Source organism: Pongo abelii, chromosome 23 (assembly GCF_028885655.2).
Source record: "Pongo abelii isolate AG06213 chromosome 23, NHGRI_mPonAbe1-v2.0_pri, whole genome shotgun sequence".
Lineage (NCBI taxonomy): Eukaryota > Metazoa > Chordata > Mammalia > Primates > Hominidae > Pongo > Pongo abelii.
In genome coordinates this window covers 46,782,886-46,799,985 of record NC_085929.1, presented here as the reverse complement: position 1 = coordinate 46,799,985, position 17,100 = coordinate 46,782,886, and the positions used below count along the sequence as shown (strand labels likewise).

General features: G+C 42.8%; 1 protein-coding gene across 10 annotated transcripts in view; it reads right to left on the bottom strand.

The window, feature by feature from the left end:
* The window catches only part of TNRC6B (trinucleotide repeat containing adaptor 6B), a 212,159-nt gene that overhangs the window by 14,004 nt on the left and 181,055 nt on the right, over positions 1-17,100 (bottom strand). For all 10 annotated transcript variants that reach the window (XM_024239732.3, XM_024239725.3, XM_024239730.3 and 7 more), the window contains 7 exons: positions 13,285-13,422; positions 10,948-11,124; positions 9,318-9,464; positions 8,972-9,067; positions 6,425-6,649; positions 5,897-5,967; positions 599-738 (listed from right to left, as the gene is read on the bottom strand). In XM_024239732.3, coding sequence (XP_024095500.1) covers positions 599-738; positions 5,897-5,967; positions 6,425-6,649; positions 8,972-9,067; positions 9,318-9,464; positions 10,948-11,124; positions 13,285-13,422 — 994 coding nt within the window. The remainder of the gene's footprint in view (positions 1-598; positions 739-5,896; positions 5,968-6,424; positions 6,650-8,971; positions 9,068-9,317; positions 9,465-10,947; positions 11,125-13,284; positions 13,423-17,100) is intronic.

Genomic DNA, 17,100 nt, shown 5'->3' with positions numbered 1-17,100 from the left:
TATTATGAAAAACAATGGCACTTCTATTAGCTGTGTGTTTTTTTTCTGAGATGGAATCTTGCTCTGTCACCAGGCTGGAGTGCAGTGGCGTGATCTCGGCTCACTGCAACCTCTGCCTCCCAGGTTCAAGAGATTCCCCTGCCTCAGCCTTCCCAGTAGCTGGGACTACAGGCACCCACCACCACGCCTGGCTGATTTTTTGTGTTTTAGTAGAGACAGGGTTTTACCATGTTGGCCAAGATGGTCTCCATCTCCTGACCTCATGATCCGCCCGCTTCGGCCTCCCAAAGTGTTGGGATTACAGGCGTGGGCCACTGCGCCCGGCCCTAGCTTTGTTTTATGTTACTTAGAATTTACTCACTACTTCACAAATTATTTACATTTGGAATTCTGACGACTAGCCTCTGATATATACAGGACAATCCAAGCTCAGGTGGAAAAGACCTGGCACCTCCACACTCGAGACTTGCAGATGCACGTGTGACGGTGCCATTCTTTGTGTATGTTCTGGTGCATCTTTAATTCAGCAGCTGCCAGAATACTCACGGGTGCATCTTCATGCATGTTTGTCTACGTGGGTGTAGGACCGAATACTCACATGTGCAGTGCAGTTTGGGCCTTGGCCGCCTCCTGTTTGGTGCTGTATCGGATCAGGGCAGTGCCCTGGGTTAGATTCAGATGGAATGTCAGCAGTGGGCCATGCTGCATGCAGATCGTTCTCAAGGTTGACCCATCAATCTAAGGAGTAATGACATTCATGAGATAAAGACTGGAGGTGGGGTGGAAAAGGTACATTTTCAGATATTCAAAGCACTGGCTGAGACCTAGCATGCCCATTTCGCAAATAAAGTTTGCATAAATGCAGCTCAAAACAAAAGCATATGATTTCAGCCTATGGTCTGTTTTCTTTAAGAGATAAACAGGTGGGAGTGTTAATTTGTAGAGTCAAAAAAGGACAAAAATGAGATGGTATCCACGTAAGAATGTAAGTTAACATTCTTAGCATCACTGCTCATGTATTCCTCTGTAAAGAGAAAGACACAAACAAGAAAAGCACTACTAAACATCTGATTATTTAAAATGCTGATGGCTGACCTGGTTGGTTCACAGCCTATTCTAACACTGTCTTACCCCTACTTTGCCCATCTCAAGGTGAGACTATTTCTGCCTACTTCTCTATGTCCTGTGCTGACATCAGGCATTTTGACCAAAGGCTGTACTCCTCACCCCAGTTAGACCTTCAACACTTAAGATCTTCAGCGATTAAGGACAATTTTCCTAACCTATGAGTTGGATGAACAAACTTGTTCACTCTGATTAATTTATTTTGCATCAAGATCTTTTTACTTATTTATTTTTGAGACAGAGTCTTGCTCTGTTGCCCAGGCTGGAGTGCAGTGGCACGATCTCGACTCACTGCAATCTCTACCTCCCGGGTTCAAGCGATTCTCCTGCCTCAGCATCCTGAGTAGCTGGAATTACAGGCGCACACTACCACTCCCGGCTAATTTTTGTATTTTTAATAGAGACGGGGTTTCACCATGTTGGCCAGGATGGTCTTGATCTCCTGACCTTGTGATCCACTTGCTTCAGCCTCCCAAAGTGCTGGGATTACAGGCGTGAGCCACCGCGCCTGTCCCATTAAGATCTTAAATAGGTATTTAAGATCAGTCCACCATTTCAGTTCATTTCTTTGGAGATAAACAGATTACTATTGAATAGATTAAAAAGCTGTACTACTGGTGGCAGTGGTAGACACCCTGCAGGATGAAAACAGGCAGTTTCTCTGTAGTTCTTTGCAGAAAATGATCAGAGAAATGCTCTTAGCATTGTTTTATAAGTAACAGACTACACAAGCATGTCAGCATATGCCACAACAGACTTTTTAGGGTAGACGCTCTCTAGATAAATTTTAGGTGATGAAAGAAAAATTATCCAGATAAAGTAGTCCCCTTTTATCTGAGGGGAACACCTTCCAAGGTCCCCCAGTGGAGGCCTGAAACCACCGACAGTACTGACCTCTAAGTATACTATATGTTTTCCCTATACATACATACCTAAGACAAAATTTAATTTATAAATTAGGCACAGTAAGAGATTAAAATAGAAAAGTTGCTGGGTGCGGTGGCTCACGCCTGTAATCCCAGCACTTTGGAAGGCCGAGGTGGGCAGATCACGAGGTCAGGAGATTGAGACCATCCTGGCTAACACGGTGAAACCCCGTCTCTACTAAAAACACAAAAAAATTAGCCAGGCATGGTGGCCGGCGCCTGTAGTCCCAGCTACTTGGAGGCCGAGACATGAGAACGGCGTGAACCCGGGAGGCGGAGCTTGCAGTGAGCGGAGATTGCGCCACTGCACTCCAGTCTCGGCGACAGAACAACTCTGTCTCAAAAAAAAAAAAAAAAAAAAAAAAAAGAAAAGAAAAGTAAAGTTATAACAATATACTGTAAGTTATGTGAATGTGGTCTTTCTCTAAAAATATCTTAATATTTTTTGACTATGGTTTGACCAAGGGTAAGAAACCATGGATAAGGCGGTGACAACTGTATCAAGATTTGCTTTTTCTTTTTTTTTTTTTTTAATTTAGAGATGGGGGGGGGGTCTCACTCTTCTGTCAACCAGGCTGGACAGCAGGTGACTTGCTCTTATAACCTTTTAAGCTATAATAGAGATTAGTCTGCTTTTAGGAAGTTTTGATTTTAAAATTAATTCTAACCCAAACACGGCCACCCCCATATTCATTTTATATGGATATATGTGTATAATTAACATTTTTTTCTTTGAAACAGAGTCTCGCTCTGTTACCCAGGCTGGAGTGCAGTGGTGCGATCTCAGATCACTGCGCCCTTCACCCCTGGGCTCAAGCGATTCTCCTGCCTCAGCCTCCCGACTGAGGTGGGACTACAGGCGCCCACCGCCATACCCGGCTAATTTTTGTCTTTTTAGTAGAGACGGGGTTTCGCCATGTTGGCCAGGCTGGTCTGGAACTCCTAACCTCAGGTGATCCACCTGCCTCAGCCTCCCAAAAGTGTTGAGATTACAGGCATGAGCCACTACATCTGGCCAGCATTCTTCATAAGATAGAACAAGTGAACAGCCAATTAGCCTGCCCAGGCTTCTTTCAAAACAGTGCATCTCTTACTGCTTCTCTCAATCTCATCATAACATAATCACCACATTGTGTGACAACTCTTAGAAAATAGGAGGTATACATAGTTTTGAGGACGGTCATACAAGATGCTTCATATTTCAGTGAACTATTTGCTAAAGAAATAACTTGGAACTTTTTTTTTAATTTTTTTTTTCTCTGAGATGGAGTCTCGCTCTGTGGCCCAGGCTGGAGTGCAGTGGCGCAATCTCGGCTCACTCCAAGCTCCGCCTCCCAGATTCACGCCATTCTCCTGCCACAGCCTCCCAAGTAGCTGGGACTACAGGCGCTCACCACCACGCCCGGCTAATTTTTTGTATTTTTAGTAAAGACAGGGTTTCACCGTGTTAGCCAGGATGGTCTCGATCGCCTGACCTTGTGATCTGCCCGCCTCAGCCTCCCAAAGTGCTGGGATTACAGGTGTGAGCCACTGTACCCGGCCATAACTTGGAACTTTGAGCTGAGTTGATTAGATACAGAGATTAAGAGCTGACCCACACCCTCCCTCAAGTTAACTGTATTTAGGAAATTGTTTACCTCAATGTGCACCTTGAAATACGAGTCCTGTGATTTACTCCCTACAAATGGGCAAATGTATTTAGGAGATGTATTTCCCCACAGAGAATCATAATATGTGTTAGCATATTAAAAGGCCTAAGAAGTCTCAAAGTGAAAAAATCTGCTTAGTTTTGTTTAACCAAGTATACATGTCAAACATATTAGGCCAGAGACCTAATCATATCTCATGACAACACTCTGGAAAATGTTGGCTTAATAAAGTGTGCATGAATCCATGTATGAATTAAATGCCAGAGAATGCATTCTATGTGTCAAAAACAGGAGGCATAACTGACTCCTTTTAACAAGGTGTTGTAAAGGTTGTGATGGACTCAGTTTTGATGGGCCCATTTAACCTCGTTCAAGTGCTCAACATAATGCTTCTGCAAATACCTCAGTTATCTAGCAACCAAGGTGAAAGGCAGAGTGGCTTGGTGCAAATGAAGCTCCTCCAATGGAAAACCACCTGGAGGATATGGTCTGATGAGAGCAAATTATAGTAATGCCATCTACACATGAAGAGGATAATAGACGGAGAGTTAAACACACCCATGTAGCTTTTTAAATTTTTTTAGATGGAGTCTCGCTCTGTCACCAGGCTGGAGTGCAGTGGTGCAGTCTCAGCTTACTGCAACCTCTGCCTCCTGGGTTCAAGTCATTCTCCTGCCTCCGCCTCCCGAGTAGCTGGGACTACAGGCGTGTGCCACCACGCCCAGCTAATTTGTGTATTTTCAGTAGAGACGGGGTTTCACCATGTTGGCCAGGATGGTCTTGATCTCTTGACCTTGTGATCCATCCGCCTTGGCCTCCCAAAGTGCTGGGATTACAGGCGTGAGCCACTGTGACTGGCCCCATGTAGCATTTATAAACTATGAAGCCAAATGATCTCTTCCACTGGAGAGATGGATGGTTATTTACAAAGCACAAAAATGGTTAATATGTTTTAAGAGGGAGAAAATACTGAGGTTTTGTAACTAAATGATGCATGAGATCACTACTAAGAAACATAAAGAACTTAGTTGAGAAGGGAAGACACTTCTAGGGATAGGGAAGTATAGGTTCAGGTCTTGCTGGAGAATTAACACGGAAACAGGTAGCTTTTGGGTGTCCTTAAAATACTCCCTTTTCCACTAGGTTCCAGATTCTAACATACACATCTGTATAGCAAATCATGTCTACTGCACAGAAATCACCAGAAAATACCACCCTACTCTGTTTGTTTTTTTCTCTTTCTCTGCCCCGTAAGATCTGCAGGAAGCCACTCTCTAGTGGGTTTTACCTAGTTTTATAGACTAGCTTATAAAACTAGTTTTCACTTTTATAAACTGTATGTGTTATCATCATCTTGAAGGCAGGCATGAAGCCTAGTGGCCAGCATCAACCCCTCTCCAGAATTAGGCTGTAAACCGTGGGTGGGGAGGGGACACCTACTCCGGTAGTCAAGACCTCTTTGCAGTGATCAGGAGATGAGTTTTCATATCTGCCAGCCTCCCACATCTATTTCCCTCTCTCTCTTTTTTGAGAAAGGGTCTTGCACTGTTGCCCAACCTGGAGTGCAATGCAATGCAATCATGGCTCTTTGCAGCCTCGACCTTCTGGGCTCAAGTGATCCTCCCACCTCAGCCTCCTGAGCAGCTGTGCGCCACTATGCCTGGCTAATTTTTAATTTTTTGTAGAAACAGGGTCTCATTATATTGCTTGGACTGATTTCAGACTCCTGGCTTCAAGCAATCCTCTCGCCTTGGCCTCCCAAGGTGCTGGGATTACAGGTGTGAGACACCAACCCCCATCTTTCCCTCTCTCTCTCTTTTTTTTTGAGACAGAGTCTCACTCTGTCGTCCAGGCTGGAGTGCACTAGCGCAGTCTTGGCTCACTGCAAGCTCCGCCTCGTGGGTTCATGCCACTATCCTGCCTCAGCCTCCCGAGTAGCTGGGACTACAGGCGCCCGCCACAACGCTCAGCTAATTTTTTGTATTTTTAGTAGAGATCAGCTAATTTTTTGTATTTTTAGTAGAGATGGGGTTTCACCATGTTAGCCAGGATGGTCTCGATCTCCTGACCTCGTGATCCACCCGCCTCGGCCTCCCAAAGTGCTGGGATTACAGGCGTGAGCCACCGTGCCCGGCCTTTCCCTCTCTCTTAATACAATGAAGTCCTATCTAGAAAACCGCGAGAAAGCATAATTACCTGTGGAGTGAGATTGTGAAGAACCAGCCAGTAACTAGGACGAACTGAGCCACCATCACTCCAGGTAGAGGCTATGAGCAACCAGAAAAATGGTTAGGAAGAGAAATAAAACAAAAACAAGAAAAGCCATGAGGGAGAAAGACATTCATGTAGCCCACATTTCTTCTCTGCTTTTATAAATTCTCTTTTCCACTGGACTCTGACCTTCTTTTTCTCTTCTACTGGTCCCTGATGCCTAGGCACTTTTATGCCTGATTTGCAAGACAATATTTTCCTCCCAGTGTTCTCACTCTGCCATTTTTACTCACTCATTTTACTCCATCTGTCCCTTGGGAGTTCTTGGGTCCCTTTGCCTTATACTGACTGTGACTTTCACTCACTCAAGAGGTACCTTTTCCTCTACCAGAAGAAAAACCAGACAACCATGACTTCCTCTCTTGGGAAGACTTCTTTGTGTCTTCACCATCTGTGTTAACATAAGCCCCTTGTGGATGAACAATGGTGTTCCTTTAGGCAGATCCTCCTCACCCGAGGCGAGCCGTGAGTCCTGTGTCCCCCACCCCCTGACTGATCGGGGTGCTGTGCTGCTCCAGGGAGATGATGGTTTGGGGTTGGTCAGACCAGGAGGTGGGCGGGGCAGCGGTGTAGTGTTCCTGGAGGAAATATGGTTTTTCCACATCTTGTTGGAGAGATGAGTGGGGTTGTGTCCTATGGGATCTGGGGACCATGTTGATTTGTAATCAGGGAACTTTGCTGTAAGAAGAGAAAATTAAGGAAGGAATAAGGTTAGATGGTTCACTTTTGTTGACAAATACACATGAGTTTTATCTACATACACGTAAATACATACACATTTATATTCTAAAAAGTAATAGCACACATTTTAAGCACAGCAATATAAAATAACACTGTTCTTAGAGCATAACGAACAGAAAATTTTCAGTGACTACTACTCTGAATTGATAGAATTATCATATGAATTAAAGATTTAATAAGATAACCAATTCTCTACTGCTTTCTTAGCTAAAAATGACTTGAAAAGGAGGACACATTCAAGGAGAAAGTCTTCCTAAAGATACCAGCTTCTAGGTAACAGTGAGAATGTGAACATTAGCAGAATAAAGCATTCTATAAATAATCATTGACTGAATAGAAAGTAATTAGTAAATTACACTTTTCTTGTGCCTTGATCCAGTCTATTAGATATTGATGTTCAAACAGATTCTTTAAAAACAATCAGGAAATATTCACTAAGGGCTTACTATGCATATGGCACTAAATCAGCGCTGTGAGGAATAGAAATAATTATTCCTAAGAACCTCAAGCTCAGATGGGAACACAGAACAGATGAGCAACAGAAGTGGTGACCCCAACATCATCACGTATGTTCAATACGCAGAGGGGATCAAGAACGCTGGGCTTGCAGCAAAGGCTTTATAAAGACAGCTCTTGAAGGATTTACATAAATGGATGGGCACAAAGAAATAGGAATGTGTAAACCAAGGTTCAACATAAACTGTCTGTGTATGGAATATGTTCCTCCCCAATTCTGGTTGAACAGTTCACAGGGGCAGAGAGGTAAAGGAGGTTACATAGGTAGGCTGGGGACTGATTAATATACTATCAGGAGTTTTTGCAATTGATTCAGCATGGAGTGTTTAAACTGCTGTGATAGTAAATAGAATGGAACAGAAGGAATGGATATTTGAAATATGATTGCAGAATAAATCACTAAGGAGAAATCGTAACTGCCTGGATCCAGGGACTGAGAGAGAGAGGAAAGAGGACAAAAATACTGAGATTTTGTAACTAAATGATGCATGAGATCATGATTAAGAAACATAACTGAGTTGAGAAGGAAAGACACTTTTGGGGGTGGAGAAGTATAGGTTCAGTTTTAGACAAGTCTGAGGTGATTCTTGGGCCATCTCTCAGATGAATATTCAACTGTTGGAAAAAGATACATAGTTCAATCTGAGGTATGGGCATTTATTAGGTGTAAAGGAGGTGGGTAACCAGAGTAAGTTTTTACATGTAAAAGAAATCCTACAGAAGTATAATGTAGGGTGGTGGTTCAAAACCCGGAATATTGAGATGTCTCCTTTACATACTTGCTCAGAACTGAAGCAAGTTATATCAGCTCTCAGAACCTCACTCAGTTTCTTTATCCACAAAATGGGGGTAACAACAGGACTTACTCAGAGCCTTTGGTGAAGGTAAAATAAAAATTCACGTGGAAGGTTTAGCATGATGCCTGGCCTGCGGGGTCATTCAGTGAGTGGCAGGTTATTGTTGCACTGCTGATATGACACAGAGGTGGGAAGGAGAACGAGACAATGTGTAGCCCACTAGCCTGCAGCGTCTTCGTAGGTGGACAAAGGTCTGCTTTATTTGCTTTTGCCTGGGCAAAGCACGTAAGTCATAATGACTTTAACAGCTTAACATCCGACATGTGCAAACTGAAGGTGCCAATTACTAATATGTTTACCCATCAGTAAGGCACTATGCTCAGAGAGTGACTTCAAAGCCTTTATTATATCCACTAACTTTTCCATTTCCTAATGTCTTTCAAAAAAACATGAGGAACTTACCAAATGATGGCAAAATGAATCAAGGTCTCCCTTTTTTTTTTTTTTTTTCCCTTTGGCCATCTGCCCTTAGCCTTTGTCTTTAAGTGGGAGGATTTTTAGAGAAAAGCCAGCTATTATTGGCTACCTTAGGAATAATAACCTGGCCTTAACTGGTTCTTCTCATGACCCTTGACTTCTTGGCAGCCTTGTTAAAAGAGAAGCATGTGTGTCATTAGGACGTGACTCCAGCCCTCTGGATATGCCAGCTCCCTGCAGTTATGTCACTACCGGCCTCATCCCAAAGCTGTATCTGGCTCATCCTTCCTGAGACCAGAAGTTCCTCAAAGACATAGCAAACAGAAAAGGTGTGCTTCCATCTATACTGACCTATGCTACTGAACTTCTGTAAGAGTATATCTTATGAAATACATGCCAGTTTCCTTTATAAAAGGGAACCTGACGAAAAAGTGCTAACCAAAGGGAAACAAAAAATTCACACTCATACCTGAAGTGCTATGAACGTTGGTAAAGGAGTTGTCAGAGGCACTGTAGGGCCAGGCACCAGGTGAAGGCAGCGAGGTGTTGAGGGAAGAATTAGACCCTTGGATAACAAAGAACATGAAGAAAATACTGAAAATAAATGTCAGTATAACCAGTGAAACCTTGAGAGTATTTTATTTAAACTTCAATAGAATGGAGGACAAAATATGTCTAACAAATGAATGTGAAAAGCAATATTCTTACATTTTTTGGTTAAACTTTTAGGTACCAGCAAGTACAAATGAAGTCACAAACTGACAACTATGAAAATGCTGGGTGTTGAACATATAAGAGATGCTTCACTCAAGTACCTGTGGTGTTATCCCGCAGCAGTTGGTGGTCAGTATCTACAATGGGAGATGTGGCTGTACCCCCCAGCACACTTCCTGGGGTGACATAGGGGTCAGATTCAGGGTCAATGTTTTGGATACCTTTCCATGGCACTCCTGGTTGGAATTCTGAGACAAGGAAAACAAATATTAGAGAAGGAAGGTTGTTAAAAAAAAATGATATAGTACTTTTTTGACATAAGAAACGGGTCGTGAAAAGTATAAATACTGAATTTATTGTCTCTTAGATTTTCATCACAAAATTAAGGAAAAAAAAATCAGCATGAACATACACTCTTGCCAACAGCACCTTTGTTTTATCACACTGTCTGTGGCAGTCAACTGGAAGCCACAGCTCCAACAGACCTGTCTCCAGTAACCTGACGCTCCTGCTCCCAGGAGACTTCAGGGCTGAAGGCAGGGAAAGCAGGAGTAAGGACTCTGGTGTTCACAAGAATTACCCCAGCATCTAGGCCAAGAACCGGTGAAAATATGGGCTAGAGATCAGTGCTCTTTCTCATTTTCCTTACCAGATGTTGGCCAAAATGCAAAAAATGTAATACAAATGATACTGCTACATAGAATGTCCAGGGATAACCAGCAGGGATAATTTAGCTTAGCAAGAGAAAGCCTAGAATATACATGAGGGCTCGGAATTTTTTTATTGGTCAATTTACATCATTGTAAAATTTTAAAGCTATGTGACAGAATAAACTTTTATTTTCCAAATCGTGATGAGAAAGAGCAACATGTATTATATATGAATGATCTGCATTACACAAGTCTACTTTGGCCGAGCGTGGTGGCTCACGCCTGTAATCCCACCACTTTGAGAGGCCGAGGCGGGCAGATCACCTGAGGTCAGGAGTTCGAGACCAGCCTGCCCAACGTGACGAAACCCTGTCTCTACTAAACATACAGAAAATTAGCCAGGCGTGGTAGCAGGCAGGCAGGAGAATCACTTGAACCTGGGAGGCGGAGCTTGCAGTGAACCAAGATCGCACCACTGCACTCCAGCCTGGGTAATAAGAGCGAAACTCTCTTTCAAAAAAAAAAAAAAAAATTCTACCTTAATAAAATGAAACTATACATATTCATGTCACAAATACACATGCACAGAAAGAGGTCTAGGAGGATATGTATTTATGGAATTACTGATTTTAATTTTTGCTTTATTAAATGTTCTCATTTTTCCATTATGAGAATAGATTACTATATCCAACAAAAGAGAGGGACAGAAAGAAAAGAATTAACAAATAATCTCATTGCAATCGCTACTGCATACCTAGAAGCTAACTGGTAATAAATACTTGCCTAAGAACCAACAAATCAATTCAACAGACACTTCAAAAGAACCCATGTTACAAGGCATCCTATGCATGGGACGAATGTGAAGTCCCAGCTACAATGTCACTTATCTCCAGAATCCCCATCTAATGAAAATTTTCTATCTTCCCACAGCACATGCCTTGCTTCTAACAGACAATTATTGAATGAAAAAAATGAAAGCAAGTACCTTAGTAACATGAGTCACAAAAGCAATGTATTCTGAACCTGAAACTGACAATTACAAAACAAATGCTATCCTGGAAAAGCATTTCCTGGACAATACCTGGAGGCCAACTGGCATTGCTGGATTTACTTCCGATTTTGTTTGTTGGTGGAGATTTGGCAGGTAACCAGCTATCACCAGCAGGACCCGTATGGCCACCCAGTGTGTCACCAGGGATGATATCAAACTGGTTGTACGGTGACCCTCCCCGGGTCTTACCAGGGGCCACTATAGCGCCTGAGAAAAGAGAGGAAATTAAATCATCCAGAATAACTCCTATGAATAGAACTTGTCTATTTTTTATTCACTGGAATGCAAACAGTCTTCTGAAGCTGATGGAGTATATACAAACAGCACTGGAATAAGAGGTTGCATTCGAGACTCAGCACATAATTACTAAGCAGCATGACCAACAACAAGTCATTTCGCCTCTCTGAGCCTCTCAGTTCCTCACTTAGGCGCACAGGATTGTTCTCATGCTCAAATGTTCCTTTCAGTTTTAAAATTCCATGGTCTTATGAAATTAATGAAATGTTCACATACTAGGAATCTGACCATTATCCCTAGTTTCTATGCTAATGACTCAAGAGCGAGAAATGGGGAAAATTCTAACAATTTGTAGCACATAAGAAGGTTTTAACTAAATTTCTACTGCTGCTACCCACCCAGGTTCTTAAGGGCTGGCTGATTAGGTTTAGATTAGCTGGAAGCAGCAGTGTAAACAGAGAGTCCATTGGAGGGAAAAGCATCTGCAATTGCTTTAAATTCCAACGCAATGAGATGGAATTCCCGCCTAGAGTCTTTGCCAGCACAAGACCAGCAATGAACTCTGCAGCTCTGGGATCCATGGCCTCACACATGAAGAACAGCAAATCCTTTGTAACTGGTTTCCTGAGAGCACTTCAGCGGTTTTGTCAGTGCCCCCATCATGCATTTTATATGCTACGGGGCAGGAAAAGAATTAAAAGCTTACAATTGCCTTGAACTAACAAAACATGCACTTTGAATAAAATTTTAGGTGTCAGTGAGATACCAGTCTACTTATTTCTCAAATGAATTTTACATACTGTATTGGGTCACTTGATCTATTCTTAGGATGCTGCTTGTGAAGGGATAAAATTATTTCCAGGGTGATGCAGCCTAATGGGAATATTATCAAAACTACCTCCATGCTCAGCTAAGAGGACATTTACTTTTCTGGAGCCACTGACAAATCTGGCTCAGAGGCACATTATGGTGAAGCAGTGGAAAATGAAAAGCTCAATTACTTTGGGGATTGCTAAGGAAATGGGAAAACATGATCTATAAGCTCTAAAAAGGCAAGTAGAGATTTCGCCTTCGAGATATCCTCTCACATGCCGTTTCATATTTATTATCATGCACCTATCATGTCTTTGGGGACAAGGGGACCTGGTGAATCATCAGCCTAAGGAAGCATTGAAAGTGCCCAAAGCTATAGAAGACAGTGGGCTTAGATTATTCAGTCCACAAACAGATTTTACAGTTTCGATAAATCATTTTTGACTTCATGCCATGAAACCAAATGATAATGCTTAGGGATGGCAGGCAGAGAGCTCCACGTGGCTATTTCACCAGTCTCCTGGATGGGCTTATTAAAGAGTGGTTTATAAAGGAAACCTGAAAGGCTTCAGACTGAATGACTTGGCTGGGGCTGGGGCCTGCCAGGGCGCTGCAGCAGGAACAGCCAGACACCTATTTATACTTGGTTCTCATGGATACAGTTAAGTCCAAGTGAATTACTGTCAAATGAAACAAACACTGAAACAAAGGCTGAAGGAAGGTTCTGAGACCTTTTATCTGTTTTACAGGAAATGGAGAAGCCCTTATAGAGAAACAGAGGAAAAGCCGATCAACATCACAACCAAAGCCTGCAATGCCCTTAAATGCTGTCTTGCAGACACTCTAATTCACATAGAATAAGAAAGCTTTGTGAAAAGTTCAAATCTCATGTATTATGATCTATTAGTCATCTTTTGGAGATTAAAAGGCAGCAAATTTTTTTAAAGCCGATAAATTTATTATGGTTCAAACAACCAACAAGATAGGTACTGTTATGATCCCTTGCTCCGCAAAACAAACTCAACAAGCTGACTCTATTCCCTCAGCCAACTTATTAGGGTTTCGCCTCGGTGGGTGCCCAAGTTCACTGCTACCACCCTCAATCATGGTAGCTGAAAAATTCTGCTCCCTTTAATTAGAACTAGTACTTTATATTTCTTGTAATTCAACATACACATGACTCTGACCTTCCTCCACAGGCAATCATAGGATTCAGGAGGAAAAAGAATACCAAGTTCTGTACTTCAAGAGTCTTATAAGATGTTTCATCAAGACCTGCTGTGGGTTGGGGGCTCTAGCTTCCAGTGCTTCTCTTACCATTTTTGTGCATATTGGCTTCCTGTGTGGCTACAGAGGGCAGCCCCTCCATCATGGAGGTCCACTGTTTAAAGCGAGACTCGGTTCCAGCCTCCTTCCCACCAACCATGCCATAGTCCATGCCTCCAGAGCTGAAGCCTAAAAAGGAGAAGACCACATTTTGTAAGTCTCTAGCATCAGTACCAAGAGTTCTGAAGCAGAGTCCATGAATGCCTTCAAGTGTCACTCAAAGACTAATTCAGAGTTTCTCCACTCAGAAACAGGTATTTTTGATTCCAAGCTTTCATCTTGGCTCTTGCCTGCTACATAAGTGATGTCTCTGTGAAGGTGTGAAGATGTGTATGACTGCCATCGATCAGGTCTGTTTCAGTGCATTCCTGCACACCCTTTTTCATTTAGCTGATGTTTGTGCCAGACAGGATGCTGGGGCCAGCCACTCTCCAACTGAGATAGAGAAGACGACATCCAGCCAATGTAGTGCAACAGCAGCGACAGAGTTGTAGTCAGGGTATCTTGGGGGAGGAAAGGCTTTGCAGAAGGAAGATGTGATCTACGGCCTCAGGGAGGTATCTGGGGAAGTCAAGCAAACCAAGTACAAAGCTCTGACTCTTGATAATCAAGTGTGTTTAGGGAATGGTGAGACGTTCAAATGACTCCAATGTTTAGCTAACTCTGGGATGAAGTAAGGCGGAGAGTGGTGGGAGATGAGGAGAAATGAAGAGTCGTGTCATGTAGGGTCTTTATATATTAGGCCAAGGAGTTCGGATCTTTTTTTCTCTAGGATAAGAGGATAGTGAAAGTGTTAAGTATGTAAGAGGATAACTAGTATGTATTTTAGGAAGAGAAGTGGCAGCCTGAGTGTGGGGTGAGTGGAGGTCAGGGCAGAACGTGAAAGATAAATTTGAAAGTAGTCTTTAAGCAATGTGGAAGACACCAAAGCTTGAGTAGGCGGGTAGTTCGAGATGCTGAGTTCACTTTGCCATGAGCCCCAGGTAAGCTTCAGGGGAAGAGTCTTGGTGGGTAACGTTTTCCCACTGCACAGAGCTGGAGAGCTGGAAGCCACATAGCAGAAGCTGGATGATGGAGTCTAACAGGGTCCATCATCCATTTGGGTCAGAATGTACGTGACACCTGTTCAAAAAACTCTCAAAAAAGTGAAATAAAGGACTAAAATGATGAAACAGGGGAGGGGGAAAATAATAAATGACCATAGAAAAATGAGAATAAACCACAGGGAGCGCAGAGCGGCAGCACGAACGCAGGCATCCCAGGGAGGCGAGTAGTGCTCCCACCACGGCAGAGCCAAGCTTCTCTGCCCCAAGATGTGCAACTCTAGCCAGGCCAGACTCCACACTATACCCGTAAAGGGTCCTCAATTTCCATCTCTCCAAATCCCACTAAGGGCCCAGGTTGTGTTTTTCCTCCCCTGTGCTTATCCTAGTTGTCTGGGATAGTTTTATAAATGCATAATAAATCAAGTAAAAGTCTAACACCTTTTTGCCCCATGTTCAAAATGTTGCTATTTATATAAAGAACAGTGTTCTTTCATACTCTGTAACCGAATTTACTAGTTCAAAATGATTGGAGGGTGGGGGTGGGGAGCAGAAATCTTTAGAATGAGATGAAAATATTTCAAATGAAATTATTATTATTTTGGAGATGGAGTCTCTGTCACCCAGGCTGGAGTGCAGTGGCGCAATCTTGGCTCACTGCAACCTCCGCCTCCTGCGTTCAAGCAATTCTCCTGCCTCAGCCTCCTGAGTAGCTGGGACTACAGGCACACCGCAGCCATGCCCAGCTAATTTTTTGTATTTTTAGTAGAGACCAGGTTTCACCCTGTTGCCAAGGCTGGTCTAGAACTCCTGAGCTCAGGCAATCTGCCCGCCTCGGCCTCCCAAAGTGCTGGGATTACAGGCATGAGCCACCGTGCCTGGCCTTATTATTATTTTTTTTTAAAAGAAGAGTTTGAGGCATTTTTTTCTTTCTTTCATCCTAGGTAGCAGAAATGAAATTAGATTGGAGGGCAGGGAGGTTGCAAGGAACAAAGGTTTTCTCTGACATAGCCTTAATGGCCTAAGCAGGTTGCTCCTTGAGTAAATTACACTTCTGCCTTTGAGAAAACCAGGCCAAGGTGCTTGGATTCCAGGCCACCTGAAAGCTCAGTTCTAATCATTGAAAAAGAGCTTTTGGAAATAACCTAGGATTCTGGCAAAGATTAAAAAGAATGCTAGCATTATTAAGAAGAGGAGGAACCATTCCTTACACATTAATTTTCTTTGAAGTTACTCTAAAATTTCTATAATATCCATAGTGAATTAAATTTCTTCCTTTTTTTTTTTTTTGAGACAGAGTCTCGCTCTGTCGCCCAGGCTGGAGTGCAGCAGCACAATCTCGGCTGACTGCAACCTTCACCTCTGGGTTCAAGCGATTCTCCTGCCTCAGCCTCCCGAGTAGCTGGGACTACAGGTGCCTGCCACCACACTTGGCTGATTTTTTTGTATTTTTAGTAGAGATGGGGTTTTATCGTGTTAGCCAGGATGGTCTCAATCTCCTGACCTCGTGAGCCGCCCCGCCTCGGTCTCTCAAAGTGCTGGGATTACAGGTGTGAGCCACCGTGCCCGGCCAGTGAATTAAATTTCTTTAATTTCAGCTGCTTAAGTTTTTTTGGTGACAAATGAAACGCAGAAAATTAAAGTTATAGAAAAAGGGCAAAAAAAGAAAAAAGTGAAAAAAGAAAAATAAGAGGAAAGAAGGAAAGAAAATGAACGAGGGAAAGAAAATGAAAGAGAGAAACAAAAAGGGAGAAAGAGAAAGAAAAAGTAAGCAAGCAAGGAAAGAGCTCAGCAGCTCCAAGAACCTTAGAGAAAGCAGGCGCCTTTCTCATTAGAGACTTGGGGATCAAATGCCACCACAGTAGGGCAGTCCCAGTGCTGCCTCACAAGGTTTGGTCAGGAAAAATAATCCAAGGGGTCAGAGAAAGAATAGGTGAGAAAATTGCCTTGAAAGGTTCAATCTACAAACCCCAAAGTATGAGAGGAAAAATCAGGTGAAGACGTACGTAATTTTCTTTGATGTCATGGTAACCGGCCTGACACTAGGATATGGAATGTGTCTGATGGATTTCGACGGAAGGAATTCTGGGACACTGTGCTCTAGTGGGTGCACTAACAAAGAAGAGACGGTGCTTTGCTAGTGACCTTTGGCTATTTACAGCTATCATATATCTAAAACCCAAGAAAATACTGACTTTATTGTACTTTCCACTACAGCAAAACCAAATTTCCTCAGTCCACCAAGTGGTTTCCCTGAAATTTCTCACAAACACAGAGCTTTAGCTCAAATTAAGCCATTTAGTTCAGTTCAATGAATATTTATGGACAGTGTAATCTGTGCCAGGCCCTGTGTTAGGAGCTGAGGTACAAACAGAGATAAGACATGCCCCTTGCCTATCACCTGCTTTTATCATTCATGCAAGGACAACCCTTTGCCTGCCTCATCCATCTTTGCTAGAATTACTCTCTCATCTCCATACACTCTAATTCATGGTCTCTTCATGACTTTTGGTTCCATTCTTACATCCTTGAGGAAATGCTCTTAAATTAACTTGTCCTTACACTGATCTTGCCTTCCCTCTCTCTGTTTACAGTTCTCTGTTTTCTGCTCCTCTTTTTGCTATACATTAAAAAACAAGTTTCTATAACTATAATTATTTTTAAAAAATCACCCATAATTGGCCATCCTAACACAACTGTTCTAAGTCCGTGTCCACACGTACACCTGGTATCGACACAATCGTAAGTGCAGCATAGATACAAT